This window comes from Macaca fascicularis, chromosome 18 (assembly GCF_037993035.2).
Source record: "Macaca fascicularis isolate 582-1 chromosome 18, T2T-MFA8v1.1".
In the NCBI taxonomy this organism is placed as follows: domain Eukaryota; kingdom Metazoa; phylum Chordata; class Mammalia; order Primates; family Cercopithecidae; genus Macaca; species Macaca fascicularis.
This window is the reverse complement of record NC_088392.1, coordinates 68,050,524-68,069,484: the sequence shown is the minus strand read 5'-3', so window position 1 is coordinate 68,069,484 and position 18,961 is coordinate 68,050,524. Positions and strand designations below refer to the sequence as shown.

The window sequence follows — 18,961 nt, the reverse complement described above, 5'->3', positions numbered from 1 at the left end:
CTATAGGTGCATGCCACCATGCCCGGCTAATTTTTGTAGAGACTAGGTCTCACCATGTTGCCCAGGCTGGTCTTGAACTCCTGGGCTCAAGCAATCCACTGGCTTTGGCCTTCCAAAGTGCTGGGATTACAGGCATGAGCCACTGTGCCCAGCCTAAAATTATTTTTTTAAGGTAAACGTACCATCAGCTTTTCACACAAGTGTTTCAAGTTTAACAAAAAATACAACTCTGCTTTAAATACAACTCACAGAGTGTTCCATTACAATAATTACCATCAGCTAAAAAAAAAATTCTGCAGCACAAAAAAGCAGTACCTTTTATAATGACTCTACTTGAAGATTCTAGAGCTGAACTTGAAACTTAAAGTTGCTAAATCACTTGCAAAAAAATTAAATTGTACCTGGTGACTGAGCTTAATAATGATTACTCAGAAAAGCTGTGGCATCATCAACTGGAGACTAGCCAAGTGCACCTGCAAACTTAGGTGGTCAGAAGAGGCAGAGATCATCTTTGATAAATAGGGATGATCTACAAACTGATTCTGAATATTTTTTGCACTTGGGAGCTGAGCCAGGGCGACAAGATTAGTGAATCCAGGCCCCAGAATGTGCCATGAGGGCCCCTGTGTACTCTCTCAGGGGTTTGTAATTGCTGTTCTCCCTCCATAACACTCTCTCCATTGGGGTGGGGGTGGGGGGCAGGGCTCAGTCAATGCTCTGATGAGTCTAATTTCATTCATTAATTCAGCCTAAATCTGCAAGGTGCCTACTATGCTAAGTGACATCCCCTGTGAGATGATTCAGTTATGCCTCTTCCTGAAAAAAAAGGAAAAAAAGAATGCAGAGAAAAATAATAACTTAAGGGACTGCTTTTCTACGCAAGAAGTACTAAGTATTTCCGAAACAAACATGTAGATATATTTGTACTTCATTTGGAATGGATCAAGTGAAAAAAAAGAAATCTTTTACTGGTACCTGTATCCTAATTCTTCACTAAGATGGATCATATGAAGGATATATGACTCCTTGCTTGTTCCAGTGAGGCCAGGCAACAATAAGATAGTAGGTCTCGTGCTGGCATCCATATAACGCATACTGTTATCATTATCAAACCAGTCCAGTGAAATCTGTCCTCCATCTGCAGTTTTAATAAGTTCACTGAAAGGAAAAATTCAGAAGACATTACTATTTACATGTTTTAAGTCATGTCTTAAGTTTCTGTTTTAATTCTAAACACATGACATTATTTGGTCATCGAAAAATAACATTTTTCCAGCATTCATGAACACATACCCATATCTCGATCTACATATCATTTTCTTTCATTAGAAGGATTTTATGAAGATTAGTACCATCAAGTATTTCCAGCAACCTCCGTACAAGGTCGTATATAAAGATGAACTGCGAATTATTAAGATAAATGAATACTTACTCACTGCTCTGTAACACCCAGCATTCAACTCTTGTTTGATTGAGGTCACTCAACTAAAGCGACAGGGAAGTCTGAATAAGTAAAATGCTGATCTAATCTCTGACCACTGCTCTAGCTCTTTGGACTCAATAATGCAGTCAATAATACAGAACAGTATACTGTATAGTATACTTCAAGATTTTCTTCTGAAATAATTTAAAGTATTTCTCACACAGTATTTATAAACTTACAGAATTTTCCCAAACAAACAGTGCAAGTTCCAGGCAACAAAATAAACTCCAGAAGGATAGATGACTAAGGGAAATTAATAACAGGCACCATTTGAATCTGGTTCCTGATAAATCCTGGACCGTATCTTTAACACATCAAGGGCTATTATCATCAAGATCCCATTTGCCTGTCAATAGGAAGTCATTTTACACCAATCAATGGCCCAAAACCCAAATTAAGAGGCATCCTTCTCGCCCCACCCCCACCCCAGTATCTGCTACATATCAATGAATGAATGCAGATCATCAAAGGATCTGGGTCTTTTTGACAGATGTATGACAAACTGCAAGACAGTAATCCCCAAACACTTCTCTCATCCTAAAAATAAACTATTTACATCAGGTCGGGGGTTAGGGCGGGGACCAGGAGGCAAATACCTGAGTATTTTCCTGCAGCTGGGGGTGGAGCCGGGGACATACCCTCCATTTTCATTCCCTCTTTCTGTTCTATATACTTCCTAATGCAGAGATTCTATTAACCAAGAACTGGGAATAAGCAAACAAACAAACAAACAAAAAACTGTGATTTTGCAGAAATGACTGAAAACGGAAATTCACTTACTTCCTGTACTGCACCGGGGGCTTCGAAGTGATGAAAGGTCTAAGCAGGGTCTGTCCTCGACTCTCCCAGCACCAGACCGTCGGGTAGTACGTTTCTGTCACCACGGGACAGTGGTCTTGAAGGAAGCGGCTGAAACTCTCACCCCCCGTCACTAACTGGGGTTTCTGAAGGGAAAAGCAGTATGAGAAGGGCCCAGAGCAAAGTTTCTGCCAACCGTAAACCAGAAACCGGTAAAGACTTGTCGCTCGCGCGCGCGCTCCCTCCGATTACATCTCTTTCTGGAGGGCTGACGCAAAGAATTCACACAGGACTGAAACGGGGGTTTCGCCAATGCCCCGAGGGGAAGGCAACTGTTTGTTTGTTTTTACTTCCGCCTCCCGGGTTCAGGGGATTCTCCTGCCTCAGCCTCCCGAGTAGCTGGGATTGCAGGCGTCCGACACCACGCCGGGCTAATTTTTTGTAATTTTAACGGGGTTTCACCGTTTTGGTCAGGCTGGTCTCGAACTCTTGGCCTTAAGTGATCCACCCGCCTTGGGCTCCCAAAGTACTGAGATTACAGGCGTGAGCAACCATGCCCTGCCGGGAGTCATTTTCAAAAGCGCCACGGCATTCCCGAGTGCGCCGCCGGCTTCGCCATCAGCGACCCGGCAGCGCCGCAGCGCGGAGGTCAGCAGGGTCCAGGCTGCGTTCCCAGGACCGCCCGGCCGGGACCCCCCAGGGAGCGGGCGAATGGGCGGGGACTGTCGGATTTCCCGCTCGCGCTCCTGGCGGCCGCTCAGGAGCAGCTCGCCGCCTGTCCTCTGGGCTGCCGACTTTCCCTGGCCGCACAGCCTCGCACTGCGCCTGCGACCCTCGCTCCCGGCAGCAGCCCGCGGCCCTGCGCCACCCCCGGCTCACCTTGGCAATGCTGCTCAGGTAGTAGCAGGCATAAGCGACGCTGAAGCCCAGAATGAGGGATAAGCCCACCCCCGAGCCAAAGAACCCCACCCGGACTTGGTGCTCCAGGTAGAGGGAGAGCTCCCGGGACAACATCCGCAGGTCCATGGCCAGGCGCTGCATGACCCCCGGAGCGCGGCCCGCCGGTGCTGCGGCTGGAGGAGAGCCGGCCGGCGAGCGGGCGAGAGCGGGCGCGGCGCCACCGCCTACCGCCGACTACAGCGTCTCCTGCGGGGCGGAGCGGCCCAGGGAGGCGTAGCCTGAAGCTCCGACCGCCGCCGGCTCCGCCCCGGCTTCCCGGAGCCGCCCCCACTGCCAGCCACTCAGGAACCTTCCAGAAGCGCGGTTCCAAGACCGGCCACCGGGAGGGCGGGCGGATCGGGGTCTCCAAGCGAGGTCGCGGTCGGCGACGTTGAGCCCCCAAGAGTGGGCGGAGAACTGAGCCGACTTCGGAGATGGAGACGGGCCAGGCAGCGCCGGTTAAGGTCCCGCACCTGCTGCCCCAGTGACCTTGAATGATTCCGCTCTGCGGCGGGTGTCCCTAAACTAGAGGTTTAGAGTGCCATGGAAGTGTGCCTTGCATTCAAAGATTTGGGGAGTTAATGCCAAAGATATGTTAGCAGATAAGAATCCCACATCCCCTAGACGTTTGCGTTGGTCCTCAAGACTATGGAAAGAGAAAAAATATTCTATGAACGTTCAACAGTGAGGACATCATACTCGACTTTGAATCACTCTGTGAATCTTTTTAGTTGCTAAGTGCCACTTAAATGAGAAGTGGTCTCTGAAAATAAATGAAAAGATCTAGAATAGTAACCGGGATTCAATTGTTAAAAGCCTATTTGTAGTTCATTAATGCTTTGAATTTAGAGACTTACGGAAATTCACACCGATTACCTAATGTAGGGACAAGGAACCGTTTATGAAGTAGGGTTTCCTAGGCTTATTTATGGCAATATGATAAGTCAGTGTACTTACGGATATCTGAAATGGTTAGAAGATTTAATAGCCTATGCCTATTATTATGAACTCCTCCCTCTGAGAGGTAGGAAGAGTGGCAAGACTTAAACAGACGAAAGAAGGGAAAGTCCTGTCTAGATTATGAAAAATGTCACAGGATTTTAAATTAATGATGTAACTTAGATGGGGACATGAGATGGGCCAGAAGTGAGCAATTTATTTGGTTTTGATTTGGTCATTGCAACTTGGTGGTTGGCTGCAGCACGCAAAATAATTCAATTACCTTTACTGACCCTGTTTTTTTCTTGTTTTAATAATCTGTAGCATAACAATTTCGACTTTATAGAGTTCCCAAGAGGACAAAATAGTGTATGTAGTGGACTCCCCGTGAGCAGAAGTAATTTTCATGCTCTGGCTCTCACACCTGGGCGCACATAGCAAACGTGAATGCATATTCTGGTTGCCATCCTTGAAACTTCCTAGCATTCATAACCCCTGAACCTGCCTTCTGCACTATCTACCAATAAATGCATGTATATTTCAGTTTAAGTTTGCTCTGTTGTTTGTTTGTTTGTTTGTTTGTTTGTTGTTTTTTTTTTGAGACGGAGTTTCACTCTTGTTGCCCAGGCTGGAGTGCAATGGCGAGATCTCGGCTCACTGCAACCTGTGCCTCCCGGGTTCAAGCGATTCTCCTGCCTCAGCCTCCTAAGTAGCTGGGATTATAGGAATGCACCACCACACCTGGCTAATCTTGTATTTTTAGTAGAGATGAGGTTTCACCATGTTGGTCTTGAACTCCTAACCTCAGGTGATTTACCCGCCTCGGCTTCCTAAAGTGCTGGGATTACAGGCATGAGCTACTGCGCCTGGCCAAGTTTAAGCTTAAAGTGAAAATATCATCAAATAAAATGTTTGTCTGAGCTTGGGCACTATATCAAAATACCATAGCCCAGGTGACTTAAACATACATTTATTTCTCACTGTTCTGGAGGCTGGAAGTCTGGGATCAGGGTGCCGATGTGGTTGGATTTTGGTGAGGGCCCTCTTTTGCCTTGCAGATGGCTTCTCTTTTGCTGTGTCTTCCCATGGTGGATAAAGGAAGCTCTGATGTGTCTTCCTCTTCTTTCACAGGTACCAATTCCATCATAGGGTCCCTGTCCTCATGATGTCGCCTAAACCTAACTACTTCCCAAAGGCCATGTCTCCTAATACCGTCACCTTGAGGGGCTAGGGCTGCAACATATGAAGGTGGAGGTGGGAGACACAAACATTGATGCCGATAACATTTTATAGGCATCATGATGTGTAGAAAGTTTACTGACCTGGGAGTAAAAAACAGCTGTGAACTCATCCACTAAACTTAGGCAAATCATTTATTCTTTGGGGGCCTCAGTTCCTTTGTAAAATGAGATGATTGAGATGGAGGTTGTCCAAGTTTCTTTCCTGTTAGAAAAACATTCACCATCTTTCTTTAGAACTACTATTTTGGCTGGGTGTGGTGGCTCATGCCTGTAATCCCAGCACTTTGGGAGGCCAAGGCAGTTGAATGACTTGAGGTCAGGAGTTCAAGACCAGCCTGACCAACATAGTGAAACCGCATCTCTACTAAAAATACAAGGAAATTAGCTGGGCATGGTGGCAGGCACTTGTAATCTCAGCTACTCGGGAGGCTGAGATGGGAGAATCGCTTGAACCTGGGAAGGCGGAGGTTCCAGTGAGCCGAGATAATGCCACTGTACTCCAGCCTGGGCGACAGAGAGAAACTCTGTCTCAAAAAAAAAAAAAAAGAAAAAAGAAAAAAACAAGAAACTATTATTCCCGATAATAATAGTTTCATTCATTCACTCAACCAGTTTCTTCTTGGGTGATTACAGGGCACTGAGGATCCAATGATAATAAAACTTAGAGTCTAGTGTGGCAACAGAGGAGTAAGCAATTACATTACAAAAAGTGTGGTGTCGGGGGTGGTTCCAGATGCAGCAGGCACACAGGATTCTTAGTAACAAACAGCAAAAATCAATTTGGGCTTACCATATGCAGAAAGGAAATTTATTACAATGGCATTTAGTAGCTGATGAAACTCCAGAAGGGCCAGAGAACAAGGCTTGGAAGTTAGGAACAAGGCCTTTAAAAGTCATGGTGCTGGTCCTGTGATGACAATACTCCTGCTCTCTCTAGGCTACACTCCATGGATTTGGCATCCAGACCAACTACACTGGGCACGAGGCTGTGTTCTAAATCCCTGACACTGTTGCCTCTGGAAACAGGGTGTTACCACCTCTGCCCCCTCACTACAATGGATTATCCCTGCTTCTTAATTTCACTGTATCCTTATTTATTCAAAGTCTGTTGTGAATGGAACTGACTGGTGCAGTCTAGGTTGTATCTCAGCTTCCTCCCTGCTGTGGAGGTAGGAAAACAAATATCTGGCATTTTCAGTGTCTGTGGTGGGGCATGGATGCTGCTTCATTTGGTGAAGAGTCCCCAAACACAGATGAAGGTTCAGATGCTGGGCAGTCAATAAGAATGCAAATGTTTGTTTACTTCAAGCATGTAATGGAGCAACTTAGCCACACCCAACAGTCTAGGGAAGATCAGAAAAGACTTCCTGAGAGATGTGAGCGAAGACGTAGATAAGAGATGAAGGTAAAGAGTTTGTATAGGCCGATTGAACTGCATGTGCAAGGATCTGAAGATGGAAGCAAATAACAAGTGAAATAAGTTTGCACAGCAAATGAGTGGGGTTTGAACCAAAGACTGGGTGCTTCCAAAACCTGTTTTGGTAATTACAAAGCCAATGACTTTCCTCACAAGAGCTCACGACTTGTGTCACTTTGGTATCATAATCTTCCTTTCTTTTTTTTTTTTTTTTTTTTTTTTTTTGAGACAGAGTCTCGCTCTGTCGCCCAGGCTGGAGTGCAGTGGCCGCATCTCAGCTCACTGCAAGCTCCGCCTCCCGGGTCTACGCCATTCTCCTGCCTCAGCCTCCCGAGTAGCTGGGACTACAGGCGCCCGCCACCTCACCCGGCTAGTTTTTTGTATTTTTTTAGTAGAGACGGGGTTTCACCGTATTAGCCAGGCTGGTCTCGATCTCCTGACCTTGTGATCCGCCCGTCTCGGCCTCCCAAAGTGCTGGGATTACAGGCTTGAGCCACCGCGCCCGGCCAATCTTCCTTTCTTTTCCCTTCCTTCCTTCCTTCCTTCCTTCCTTCCTTCCTTCCTTCCTTCCTTCCTTCCTTCCTTCTCTCTCTCTCTCTCTCTTTTTTGACAAGGTCTTGCTCTGTCACTCAGGCTGGCATGCCATAGTGTGATTATGGCTTACTGCAGCCTCAACCTCCTAGGCTCGAGTGATCCTCCTGCCTCAGCCTCCCAAGTAGCTGGGACCACAGGCCCATGCCACCATGTCTAGCTACGTTTTTTCTTTTTTGTAGAGATTGGGTCTCTCTGTGTTGCCCAGGCTGGTCTCGAACTCCTGGGCTCAAGCAATCCTCCTGCCTTGCCCTCCTAAAGTGCTGGGATTACAGGTGTGAGCCACTGCGCCTGGCCTCACCCTAGTCTTTACAATCCAATGCCGTTATGTTTATTCTTGAGTGTACTCTGCTAGCATTATCACAAAAACCAAGATACGGTCCTAGTTTCTGCGATTTTAGCACAGTGCTTATACAGGAAGTTATGTTTATTTTTAAAAATCCTGATCAAGTCTGTAGTTGAAGCAACAGACCTGAAGCAGCACAGTTGACCTTTATAGGTTGGTATAAAATGCTCATGAAGCTCTTTATCATTTTTTTTTCTAACTCTATTTGTATGTCAAAGGAGAAATCAGAATTGCATAGAGAATGTGTGGCAGGCAGACCCTAAGGAGACCCCAGTGATCTCTGCCTCCTGGTGCCCTTGTCTTGGAGTATAGAGAGGACCTGTGATTCACTTCCAACCAATACAATAGAGATAGCAAAGGTAATGGGATGTCAACACTCCTGTGATTACACTGTGTTATATAAGACTCCTTAGCAGACGGAAGCTAGACTGTCCTTTCAGCCTTGAGGAAGCAGCCATGTGAGCTGCCCGGGAGAGAGTCGCACAGCAGCGAACCGTAGGCAGCCTCTGGGATCTATGGGTGGCCTCCATCAGACAACCGCAAAACACTGGAGTCCTCAGTCCTGCAACTGCAAGGAAATGAATTCTGACGACAACCTGAATGAGTGTGGAAGGAGATTCTTTCCCAGTCACATCTTCAGATGAAAATACAGCATGGCCAACATTTTAACTTCAGCCTTGTGAACCCCTGATTAGAGGATCCAGTTAAGTTGTGCCTGGACCTGTGACCCATGGGAACTGCCAGATAAGAAATGTGTTGTTTGAAGCTGCTAAGTTTGTGGTAATTTGTTATGCAGCAATAGAAACCTAATAGATAATATAAAAGGGTCCTACAAAAACATTTAAAGATTAATAAATATTAATGGCTCATTTTTTTTTGCCCACAAATGTATCTATTATAGGACTATTTTATATTTATTATTATTATTTTTTGAGATCGGGTCTTGCTTTCTCACCCAGACTGGGGTACAGTGGTGTGAACCCCTCTTGCTGTAGCCTTGAATCGGTCTCGGGCTCAAGCAATTCTCCCCTCAGCCTCCTGAGTAGCTGGACTACAGGTGTGCATTACCATGCTCAGCTTATTTTTTTGTTTTTGTTTTTGTTTTTGTTTTCATAGAGACAGGGTCTTGCTATGTTGCCCTGGCTGGTCTTGAACTCCTGGCCTCAAGCAATCCCCCCATCTCGGCCTCCCAAAGTGCTGGGATTACAAGCCTGAGCCACTAAACCCATCTGGAATATGTTTAATAAATTAAAGATTTCTGGCCGGGTGCGGTGGCTCACGCCTGTAATCCCAGCACTTTGGGACACTGAGGAGGGCGGATCACGAGGTCAGCAGTTTGAGACCAGCCTGGCCAACATGGTGAAACCTTGTCTCGACTAAAAATACAAAAATTAGCCAAGTGTGGTGGTGGGTGCTTGTAATCCCAGGTACTTGGGAGACTGAGGCAGGAGAATCGCTTGAACCTGGGAGGCTGAGGTTGCAGTGAGCCGAGACCATGCCATTGCACTCCAGCCTGGGTGACAGAGCGAGACTCTGTCTCAAAAAAATTTAATTAATTAAAATTAAAATTAAAGTTTTTTATAACTCCCAGCTACTCGGGAGGGTTAGGCAGGAGAATCGCTTCAACCCAGGCAGCAGAGGTTGCTGTGAGCTGAGATGGCGCCACTACACTCCAGCCTGGGCGAGAGGGCAAGACTCTGTCTCAAAAAAAAAAAAAAAAAGCTTAATTAAGACAAGGTCTCATTATGTTGAACTCCTGAGCTCAAGAAATCCTGCCACTGGGGCCTCCCAAACTGCTAGGAGTACAGGCATGAGTTACCGTGCCTGCACCCCTCTCCTTTTTTTTTTCTTTTGTATTTTTAGTAGAGATGGAGTTTCACCATGTTGGCCAGGCTGGTCTTGAACTCCTGACCTCAAGTGATCCACCCACTTCGGCCTCCCAAAGTGCTGGGATGAGAGGTGTGAGCCACCACACCAGGTGCCAGTTTCCATTTTTTTTTTATTACACAGGAAATTCATTAAGTCACATTCCTTACATGATGAAATTTGGAGAAAATATTTAATACGAGCACAAACAGAGCTATCATGCAGGCTTGTTTGCAGCTGTGAATTTGCCCAGTGTAACAAGGTGTCAGGTACTGCTTTCCCTCCTTCTGTGGAATTGCTGAATGCAGTTCATATCCATGCACAGAGGAGTCAAGTACCAAAAGCTGCACATCTACACTGATCTCCAGGGTTTAGTAAGAAATGTCTGAGCTGGCCAAATCACCCAAAGCCATCACTCTAGGTGCCTCCTCCTCCTCCTCCCTGCCTACATAACAGACTAGAGAGGGAGAGATTAGCAGAGTTTTGGATTGTTGGACTGGGAGTTTCATTGCAAATGTCCCCTTTGCAGAAAGTGCACAAATGCTAGATCTCTTGGTGGTGAATATATGAGTTTCATGCTGGGAGTAGGGAGGATAGGTCATGGGGAACAGGTAGTGTGAACCAGGTAGATCTACAGACCTCCACACTGCATAATTTCTGAAAGACCCACTTCTGCTCAGTATATTGGAATTAGTTCCCCCATCTCTGTCTCCACAGCTTCTTTCTTCTCCAGGAGTCTCCTTCTCCTGGGACCATGGTAGTTAGTCTCAATGTTGGCCTTCCAGTGCACTACAACTCTCTTGCATAGTCTCCTCCCATGCTGAATCTGGTTTGGTCTTCTGATCTGCTTTACCAATAAAAGGAGTTGGAAATGACACTGAAATTTCTGAAACTGGGTGATAAGTCTTGTGGTTTCCAAGTTGGCTTTTCACAACATGCACTCTAGGGAAACCAACAGCCATGTAAGAAGTCCTATTACTCTGGAACCAGCACGCTGTGAGGCTGCTCATATTGAAATACCTGATCAGGAGCTTTCTGCTCCATCAGCTGCTACTGGAGAGGAAAAATAGCTGTGTGTCCTCATTATCTCAATGTTGGTAGCTTAAAAGACAAGATGATGAGAATTGCAGAGCTTTGGCCCTAGCTCATGAAAAGGCAGTAAATTGGGGGGATCATCATGGAGGATCATGGCAGACAGGAGACAGGACTAGATTGCAGCTGCCACTTGGACAGCAGTGTGTGGAGTCTTGCTTCGTGATCTTTTGCTCCAGAACTACTCAGGAATAAATCAGAAAGCTGAGAGAACCCACGAACCCTCTGGAGAAAGTGGATTGCTCCTGTAGGACACCGCAAATAGTGTGCTGGTATCCACAGCTGAGAGACCCACAGACGGCTCATATCAGAGGACTCTGTACAGACAACCACAGTACCAGCCTAGAGCCTGGTAGACTTGCTGGGTGGCTAGATCCAGAAGAGAGATAACAGTCACTACAGCTTGGCTCTCAGGAAGCCACATCCCTAGGAAAAGGGGGAGAGTACTACATCAAGGGAACACCCTGTGGGACAAAGTAATCTGAACAACAGCCTTCATCCCTAGACTTTCCCTCTGACAGAGTCTACCATGACTCTGTCATGGGAACCAGAAAACCAACTCTGGTAATATGACAAAACAAAGTTCTTTAACACCTCTAAAAAAACCACACTAGCTCAGCAGCAATGGCTTCAAACCAAGAAGAAATCCCTGATTCACCTGAAAAAGAATTCAGAAGGTCAGTTATTAAGCTAATCAAGGAGGTACCAGAAAAAGGTGAAACCCATTTTAAGGAAATTAAAAAAAAAAAAAAAAGATACAAGAAATGAGGGGAGAAATCGTCAATGAAATAGATATCATAAATAAAAAACAATCAAAACTTCAGGAAACAATGGACGCACTTAGAGAAATGCAAAATGCCCTGGAAAGTCTCAGCAATGGAGTTGAACAAGCGGAAGACAGAACTTCAGAGCTCAAAGACAAGGTTTTCCAATTAACTCAATCCAACCAAAGCAAAGAATAAAGAATAAGAAAATATGAACAAAGCCTCTAAGAAATCTGGGCTTACATTAAATGACCAAACTTAAGAATAATTGGTGTTCCTAAGGAAGAAGAGAAATCTAAAAGTTTGGGAAACATACTTGGGGGAATAATCAAGGAAAACTTCCCTGGCCTTGTTAGAGACCTGAACATCCAGATACAAGAAGCACAAAGAACACCTGGGAAATTCATCGCAAAAAGATCATTGCCTAGGCACATTGTCATCAGGTTACCTAAAGTTAAGAAGGTGGAAATAATTTTTTTTTTTCTTTCTTAGAAAGACATTTATTCAGCGTTATGATCAGACTATTACATTTAGCAATCGACAGCATGGGTGCAAAAAAAGAAAAAAATCTACATTAAAACCCTTTGTTGGAATGTTTTACACTTTCCACAGAACAGAAGCTAAAATAACCTGTTATACAATTAGTCACAAATACAGTCCTCTAGTTTTTTGCCCATACACATGAGTATTTGTCTAAAACATGTCTTCTTTGTAGCAGCTAGGCCCTGCCACTACTGTGCTTGGCTGAGTTCACAAATGTGTTGTAACCTGTAGCTTCCCTGTCACTTCTCTGGCTCTCCTCTCCTGCTAAGCTTTGTTTCCTAATTAAAATCTTCTGCCACTGCCATAGCTACTGCTGCCGCTGGAACCGCCATAGCCACCTTGGTTTCATGGTTTTGCCAAGTATTGGCCTCCACTGCCATAGGGGCAAGAGCTTCTGCCTCCAAAATTTCCTCCCTTCATGGGTCCAAAATTTGAAGACTAATTGTTGTAATTGCCAAAACCACTGTAGCTTCCACCACCTCCAAAATTGCTTCCATCATTACCAAATCCATTATAGCCATCCCCACTGCCACCATATCCATCACCACCATGGCTGCCACCAAAGCCACCACGACCACTGAAGTTTCCTCCATGACCAAAGTTGTCATTCCCACCAAAACCACCTCCACAACCACCACCAAAGTTTCCAGAACCACTTCGACCTCTTTGGCTGAATGAAGCACTAGCCATCCCTTGCTTTGACAGGACTTTCCTAACTTCACAGTTGTGGCCATTCACAGTATGGTATTTCTGAATGACAATCTTATCCACGGAGTCATGGTCCTCAAAGGTTACAAAGGCAAAGCCCCTTTGCTTGCCACTGCCTTGGTCAGTCATGATTTCAATCACTTCAATTTTTCCATACTCCTCAAAATAATCTCTTAGGTGATATTCTTCAGTGTCTTCTTTAATGCCACCAACAAATATGTTTTTCACAGTTAAGTGGGCACCTGGTCTTTGAGAATCTTCTCTTGAGACAGCTCTCTTTGGTTCCACAACTCTTCCATCTACCTTGTGTGGCCTTGCATTCATAGCTGCATCCACCTCCTCCACAGTGGCATATGTGACAAATCCAAAGCCCCTGGAACGTTTGGTGTTTGGATCTCTCATTACTACACAATCCGTGAGCGTTCATCATTGCTCAAAATTGCTCCTCAGGCTCTCATCGGTTGTTTCAAAGCTCAACCCTCCAATGAAGAGCTTCCTCAGCTGTTCGGGCTCTTTAGGAGACTCTGACTTAGACATGAGGGCAGGGAGAAGAGAGACTTTAACGATGCTTCTTTGGCGGTGTCCACAGGCAGAAAGCAGCAAGCTGACGAACGTATCTCTGAGTAAAGAATCTTAAGAGCTATGAGGGAAAAGCACCAGGTAACCTATAAAGGAAAACCTATCAGATTAACAGCAGATTTCTCAGCAGAAACCGTATAAGCTGGAAGAGATCGAGTCCTTATCTTTGGCCTCTTTAAACAAAACAATTATCAGCCAAGAATTTCGTGTCCAGCAAAACTAAGCTTCATAAATGAAGGAAAGATGCAGTCTTTTTCAGACAAACAAATGCTGCGAAAATTTGCAACTACCAAACCAGCACTACAAGAACTGCTAAAAGGAGCTCTAAATCTTGAAACAAATACTGGAAACACATCAAAATAGAATCTCTTTAAAGCATAAATCTTACAGGATCTATAAAACAAAAATCCAATTAAAAAAACACAAAAAGGCCGGGCGCGGTGGCTCAAGCCTGTAATCCCAGCACTTTGGGAGGCCGAGACGGGCGGATCACAAGGTCAGGAGATCGAGACCATCCTGGCTAACATGGTGAAACCCCGTCTCTACTAAAAATACAAAAAAACTAGCCGGGCGAGGTGGCGGGCGCCTGTAGTCCCAGCTACTCGGGAGGCTGAGGCAGGAGAATGGCGTAAACCCGGGAGGCGGAGCTTGCAGTGAGCTGAGATCCGACCACTGCACTCCAGCCCGGGCAACAGAGCGAGACTCCGTCTCAAAAAAAAAAAAAAAAGGCCGGGCGCGGTGGCTCAAGCCTGTAATCCCAGCACTTTGGGAGGCCGAGGCGGGCGGATCACAAGGTCAGGAGATCGAGACCACAGTGAAACCCCGTCTCTACTAAAAATACAAAAAATTAGCCGGGCGCGGTGGCGGGCGCCTGTAGTCCCAGCTACTCAGGAGGCTGAGGCAGGAGAATGGCGGGAACCCGGGAGGCGGAGCTTGCAGTGAGCCGAGATCGCGCCACTGCACTCCAGCCTGGGCAACAGCGTGAGACTCCATCTCAAAAAAAAAAAAAAAAAAAAAACACAAAAAACAAATGTATACAGGCAACAAATAGCACAATGAATGGAATAGTACCTCACATCTCAATACTAATGTTTAATGTAAATGGCCTAAAAAATGCTCCACTTAGGCCGGGACGGTGGCTCACACCTGTAATCCCAGCAGTTTGGGAGGCTGAGGTGGGCAGATCACAAGGTCAGGACATCGAGACCATCCTGGCTAACATTGTGAAATCCCGTCTCTACTAAAAATACAAAAAAATTAGCCGGGCATGGTGGCGGACGTCTGTAGTCCCAGCCACTGGGGAGGCTAAGGTAGGAGAATGGCATGAACCTGGGAGGCGGAGCTTGCAGTGAGCCAAGATCACGCCACTGCACTCCAGCCTGGGGGACGGAGCAAGACTCTGTCTAAAAAAAAAAAAAAAAGCTCCACCTAAAGGATACAGAATTGAAGAATGGATGAGAATTCACCTGCCAGCTATCTGCTGCCTTCAAGAGACATACCTAACACAGAAGAACTAAGCAAAAAGAAGAAATCTGGAGGCATCACATTACCTGATTTCAAACTATAGTATAAGGCTGTAGTCACCAACCAGCATGGTACTGGTATAAAAATAGGCATATACACCAATGGAATAGAACAGAGAACCCAGAAATAAACCCAAATACTTACAGCCAACTGGTCTTTGACAAAGCAAACAAAAACGTAATGTGAGGTAAGGACAACCTATTCAACAAATGGTGCTGGGAAGCCAAATGTAGGAGAATGAAACTGGATCCTCATCTCTCACCTTATACAAAAATCAACTCAAGATGGATTAAGGACTTAAATCTAAGACCTGAAACTCTAAAAATTCTAGAAGATAACATCAGAAAAACCCTTCTAGGCATTGGCTTAGGCAGGGATTTCATGACCAAGAACCCAAAAGCAAACACAATAAGAACAAAGATAAATAGCTGAGACTTAATTAAACTAAAGAGCTTTTTCATAACAAAAGGAACAGTCAGCAGGGTAAACAGACAACCCACAGAGTGGGAGAAAACCTTCACAACCTATACATCTGACAAAGGACTAATATTCAGAATCTACAAGGAACTCAAACGAATTAGCAAGAAAAAAAAAATCAAACAATCCCATCAAAAAGTGGGCTAAGAACATGAATAGAAAATTCTCAACAGAAGAAATACAAATGGCCAAAAGACATATGAAAAAATCCTCAGCATCACTAATGGTCAGGGAAATGCAAATCAAAAACACAATGCGATACCATCTTACTCCTGCAAAAATGGCAATAATCAAAAAATAAAAAATAGTAGATGTTGGCATCGATGTGGTGAACAGAGAATACTTCTACACTGCTGGTGAGAATGCAAACTAGTACAACCACTATGGAAAACAGTGTGGAGATTCCTTAAAGAACTAAAGTAGAACCACCATTTGATCCAGCAGTCCCACTACTGGGTATCTATCCAGAGGAGAAGTCATTGTACGAAAAAGATATGTGCACACACATGTTTATAGCAGCACAATTCACAATTACAAAAATGTGGACCAACCCAAATGCCCATCAGTCAGTGAATGAATAAAGAAACTGGTATTTATATACAATGGAATACTACTCAGCCGTAAGAAGGAATGAATTAATAGGATTTGCAGCCCCCTGGATAAGACTGGAGACTTATTCTAAGTGAAGGGACTCAGGAATGTAAAACCGAACACTGAATGTTCTCATTCATAAGTGGGAGCTAAGCTATGAGGATGTAAAGGCACAATAATGACACAAGAGACTTTAGGGACTCAGGGGGGAAAGAGTGGGAAGGGGGTGAGGGATAAAAGACTACAAATTGGGTGCAGTGTATACTGCTTGGGTGATGGGTGCACCAAAGTTTCACAAATCACCATTAAAGAACTTACTAATGTAACCAAACCCCACCTGTTCCCCAATAACCTTTGGAAATAAAACATTTAAAAAAGAAAGAAAGAAAGAAAAAAATACCTGATCACCTCCCAGCTATTTCTGCCAATCCAGCTGAAGTGTCAGACATGTGAGTAAAGAAGCCACCTTGGAATGTTCAGCCCAGTGAAATCTGTAGATGACTTTGGCCTCAGACGTCATCTGACTGCAAACACACAAGAGACATCAAGCAAGAACTGCCCAGTGGAGCCCAGCCACCAGTTTTGGCTGAGTTCTTAGGCATCCATAGTTAACCAAAACTATGGCCAACTATCTTGGGTGAGATACTGGCAAGACAGGTTCAAGTTCAGGCACCTTCCTTGGTGTTAGTAGACAAAGGACCACGTGGGGCTGGGTACAGTGGCTTGTGCCTGTAATCCCAACGCTTGGGGAGGGTTATGTGGTGAGGCCAAGAGTTTAAGACCAGTCTAGGCAATGTAGTGAGACCCTCGTCTTTACAAAAACCATTTAAAAAAATTAGCCAGGCATGGCTGGCCACGGCGGCTCACAACTGTAATCCCAGCACTTTAGGAAGCCGAGGCAGGTGGATCACCCTAGGTCGGGAATTTGAGACCAGCCTGACCAGCATGGAGGAACCCTGTCTCTACTAAAAATACAAAATTAGCCGGGAGTGGTGGCGCATGCCTGTAATCCCAGCTACTCGGGAGGCCGAGGCAGGAGAATCGCTTGAACCCAGGAGGCGGAGGTTGCAGTGAGCCAAGATCATGCCATTGCGCTCCAACATGGGCAACAAGGGCAAAACTCCTTCTCAAAAAAAAAAAAAAAGAAAAAAAAAAGTAGGTTCCAAGTTGCCAGGCATGGTAGCTACTTGGGAGGCTGAGGTGGGAGGACTGCTTGAGTCCAGGAGGTTGAGGCTGCAGTGAGCTATGATTATATCACTGCATTTCAGCCTGAGTGATAGAGTGAGACCTTCTCTGTAAAGAAAGAAAGGACCATATGAAATCATATGTCAGTAATTAATTTTTATTATATTTTAAATACTACCCTCAATAGATTGGAAGTATTAAAAATCTCTGAAACGGACTTTAAAAATATTTTATTTCTGAGATAGAGTCTCGCTCTGTCACCCAGGCTGGAGTGCAGCTGTGTCGTCTCTGCACACTGCAACCTCTGCCTCCTTGGTTCAAGCGATTCTCCTGTCTCAGCCTCCGGAGTACCTGGGACTATGGGCATGTGCCACCGTGCCCGGCTAATTTTTTTTTTTTTTTTTTTTTTTTTTAGTAGATGGGGTTTCACCCCATTGGCCAGGCTGGTCTGGAATTCCTGACCTCAGGATCTGCCCTCCTCGGCCTCCCAAAGTGCTGGGATTACAGGCACGAGTCACCGCGCCCAGCCCAGTCTTTCCTTGTTTTTATTTTTATTTTTTATTTTGAGATGGAGTCTTGCTCTGTTGCCCAGCCTGGAGTGCAGTGGCAGGATCTCGGCTCACTGCAACCTCCACCTCCTGGGTTCAAGCAATTCTCCTGCCTCGGCCTCCCGAGTAGCTGAGATTACAGGCTCCTGTCACCATGCCCTGCTAATTTTTGTATTTTTCGTAGAGACAGGGTTTCACCATGTTGGCCAGACTAGTCTTGAACTCCTGAACTCGTGATCTGCCCGCCTCAGCCTCTCAAAGTGCTGGAATTACAGGCATGAGCCACCATGCTCACCACTTTCCTTGTTTTTATGACCTTGACATGCTTGAAGAAAACTGGTCAGGTATCCCGTAGAATGCCTCTCAGTCTGGGTTTGTCTGATATTTTTTCTCATGATTGGAGTGGTTACGGGTTTTTGGAAAGAATACCTCAAAGGTAAAATGCCTTTCTTATCACGCCGTATGAAGGTGTACCTAATAGCCACATGACATCACCAGGAATGTTCACCTTCCTCACTTGGCTAAAGCAGTTGTTGACCAGGTTTCCCCACTGTAAAGTTACTGTTTGGAAGAGAGTCACAAGTCTAGCACCCTCTTAAGAGGGATGTAGCAGAAATTAAGCTCTACCTCCTGAAGGAGGGAGTATCTATCTATATATTATTTGGAATTATTTTATGAGGAATATTTGTCTCTTCTCCCCATTTATTTATTTATCCAGTCTTTTACTTGTATCAGTATGGACTCAATGTATATTTACTTTATAGTTGGATCATAATCCACAACAATATTATTTATTTTGTTTTGCGAATTCTTCCAGTGTTTGCTTTTGGAATTTCTTTTATGTTGGCTTCTATGTCCCTTTGACATGCCCCATAATTTTGTTTTCTTAAGCAATTCCTTGCTTTGTGATACTTTGTGGAGCCTGATGCTCCAGGCTTAGCTTGTATTTTCCCTATCTCAGGCCTAGAATCAGCCATGTCACTAAGGAGCCCTGGTTTCCCTTATTGCAGAATGATATTCAGAAACCAAGATGTGGATTCTGAATGTGCTCACTGCTACTGGATATCACTGCTTTTCGGGCCTCTCAGTCAACAGAGCTAGGCAATATATATGTGTATAATATTAAACCATGTGTATATACATATCTATAATTGGTTTTTATAAATCCACATCTGTTTATAAAGTAAGCTAAACATAAATTCAGAGCATAACTTTTTTTTTATTTTATTTTAAGAGATGGGGTCTCCCTACGTTGCCCACATTGGTCCTGAACTCAAGGGATCCTCAAATCTCGACCTCCCAAAGTGCTGGGATTACAGGCATGAGCCAA

At 45.0% G+C, this 18,961-nt stretch overlaps 1 protein-coding gene, 1 non-coding gene and 1 pseudogene across 10 annotated transcripts in view; all 3 read right to left on the bottom strand.

Moving 5' to 3' along the window:
* The window catches only part of ABHD3 (abhydrolase domain containing 3, phospholipase), a 46,917-nt gene extending 43,481 nt beyond the window's left edge, over positions 1–3,436 (bottom strand). For all 9 annotated transcript variants that reach the window (XR_006693904.3, XR_010582905.2, XR_012427269.1 and 6 more), the window contains exons 1-3: positions 3,161–3,436; positions 2,264–2,427; positions 976–1,158 (exon numbers count right to left, since the gene is read on the bottom strand). Coding sequence is in view for 3 of the 9 variants with exons in the window: in XM_065534035.2 (XP_065390107.1) it covers positions 976–1,158; positions 2,264–2,427; positions 3,161–3,322 (509 nt within the window). In the remaining 6 variants the exon portion in view is untranslated. The remainder of the gene's footprint in view (positions 1–975; positions 1,159–2,263; positions 2,428–3,160) is intronic.
* Positions 3,437–7,661: 4,225 nt separating this feature from the next.
* LOC123570132 (small nucleolar RNA SNORA81) lies at positions 7,662–7,831 on the bottom strand. Its single transcript, XR_006694134.2, has one exon. It is a non-coding gene; the product is annotated as a small nucleolar RNA SNORA81 (small nucleolar RNA).
* A 4,278-nt stretch (positions 7,832–12,109) lies between these two features.
* On the bottom strand, positions 12,110–13,440 carry LOC102136569 (heterogeneous nuclear ribonucleoprotein A1-like; annotated as a pseudogene).
* Between the last annotated feature and the right edge of the window lie 5,521 nt (positions 13,441–18,961).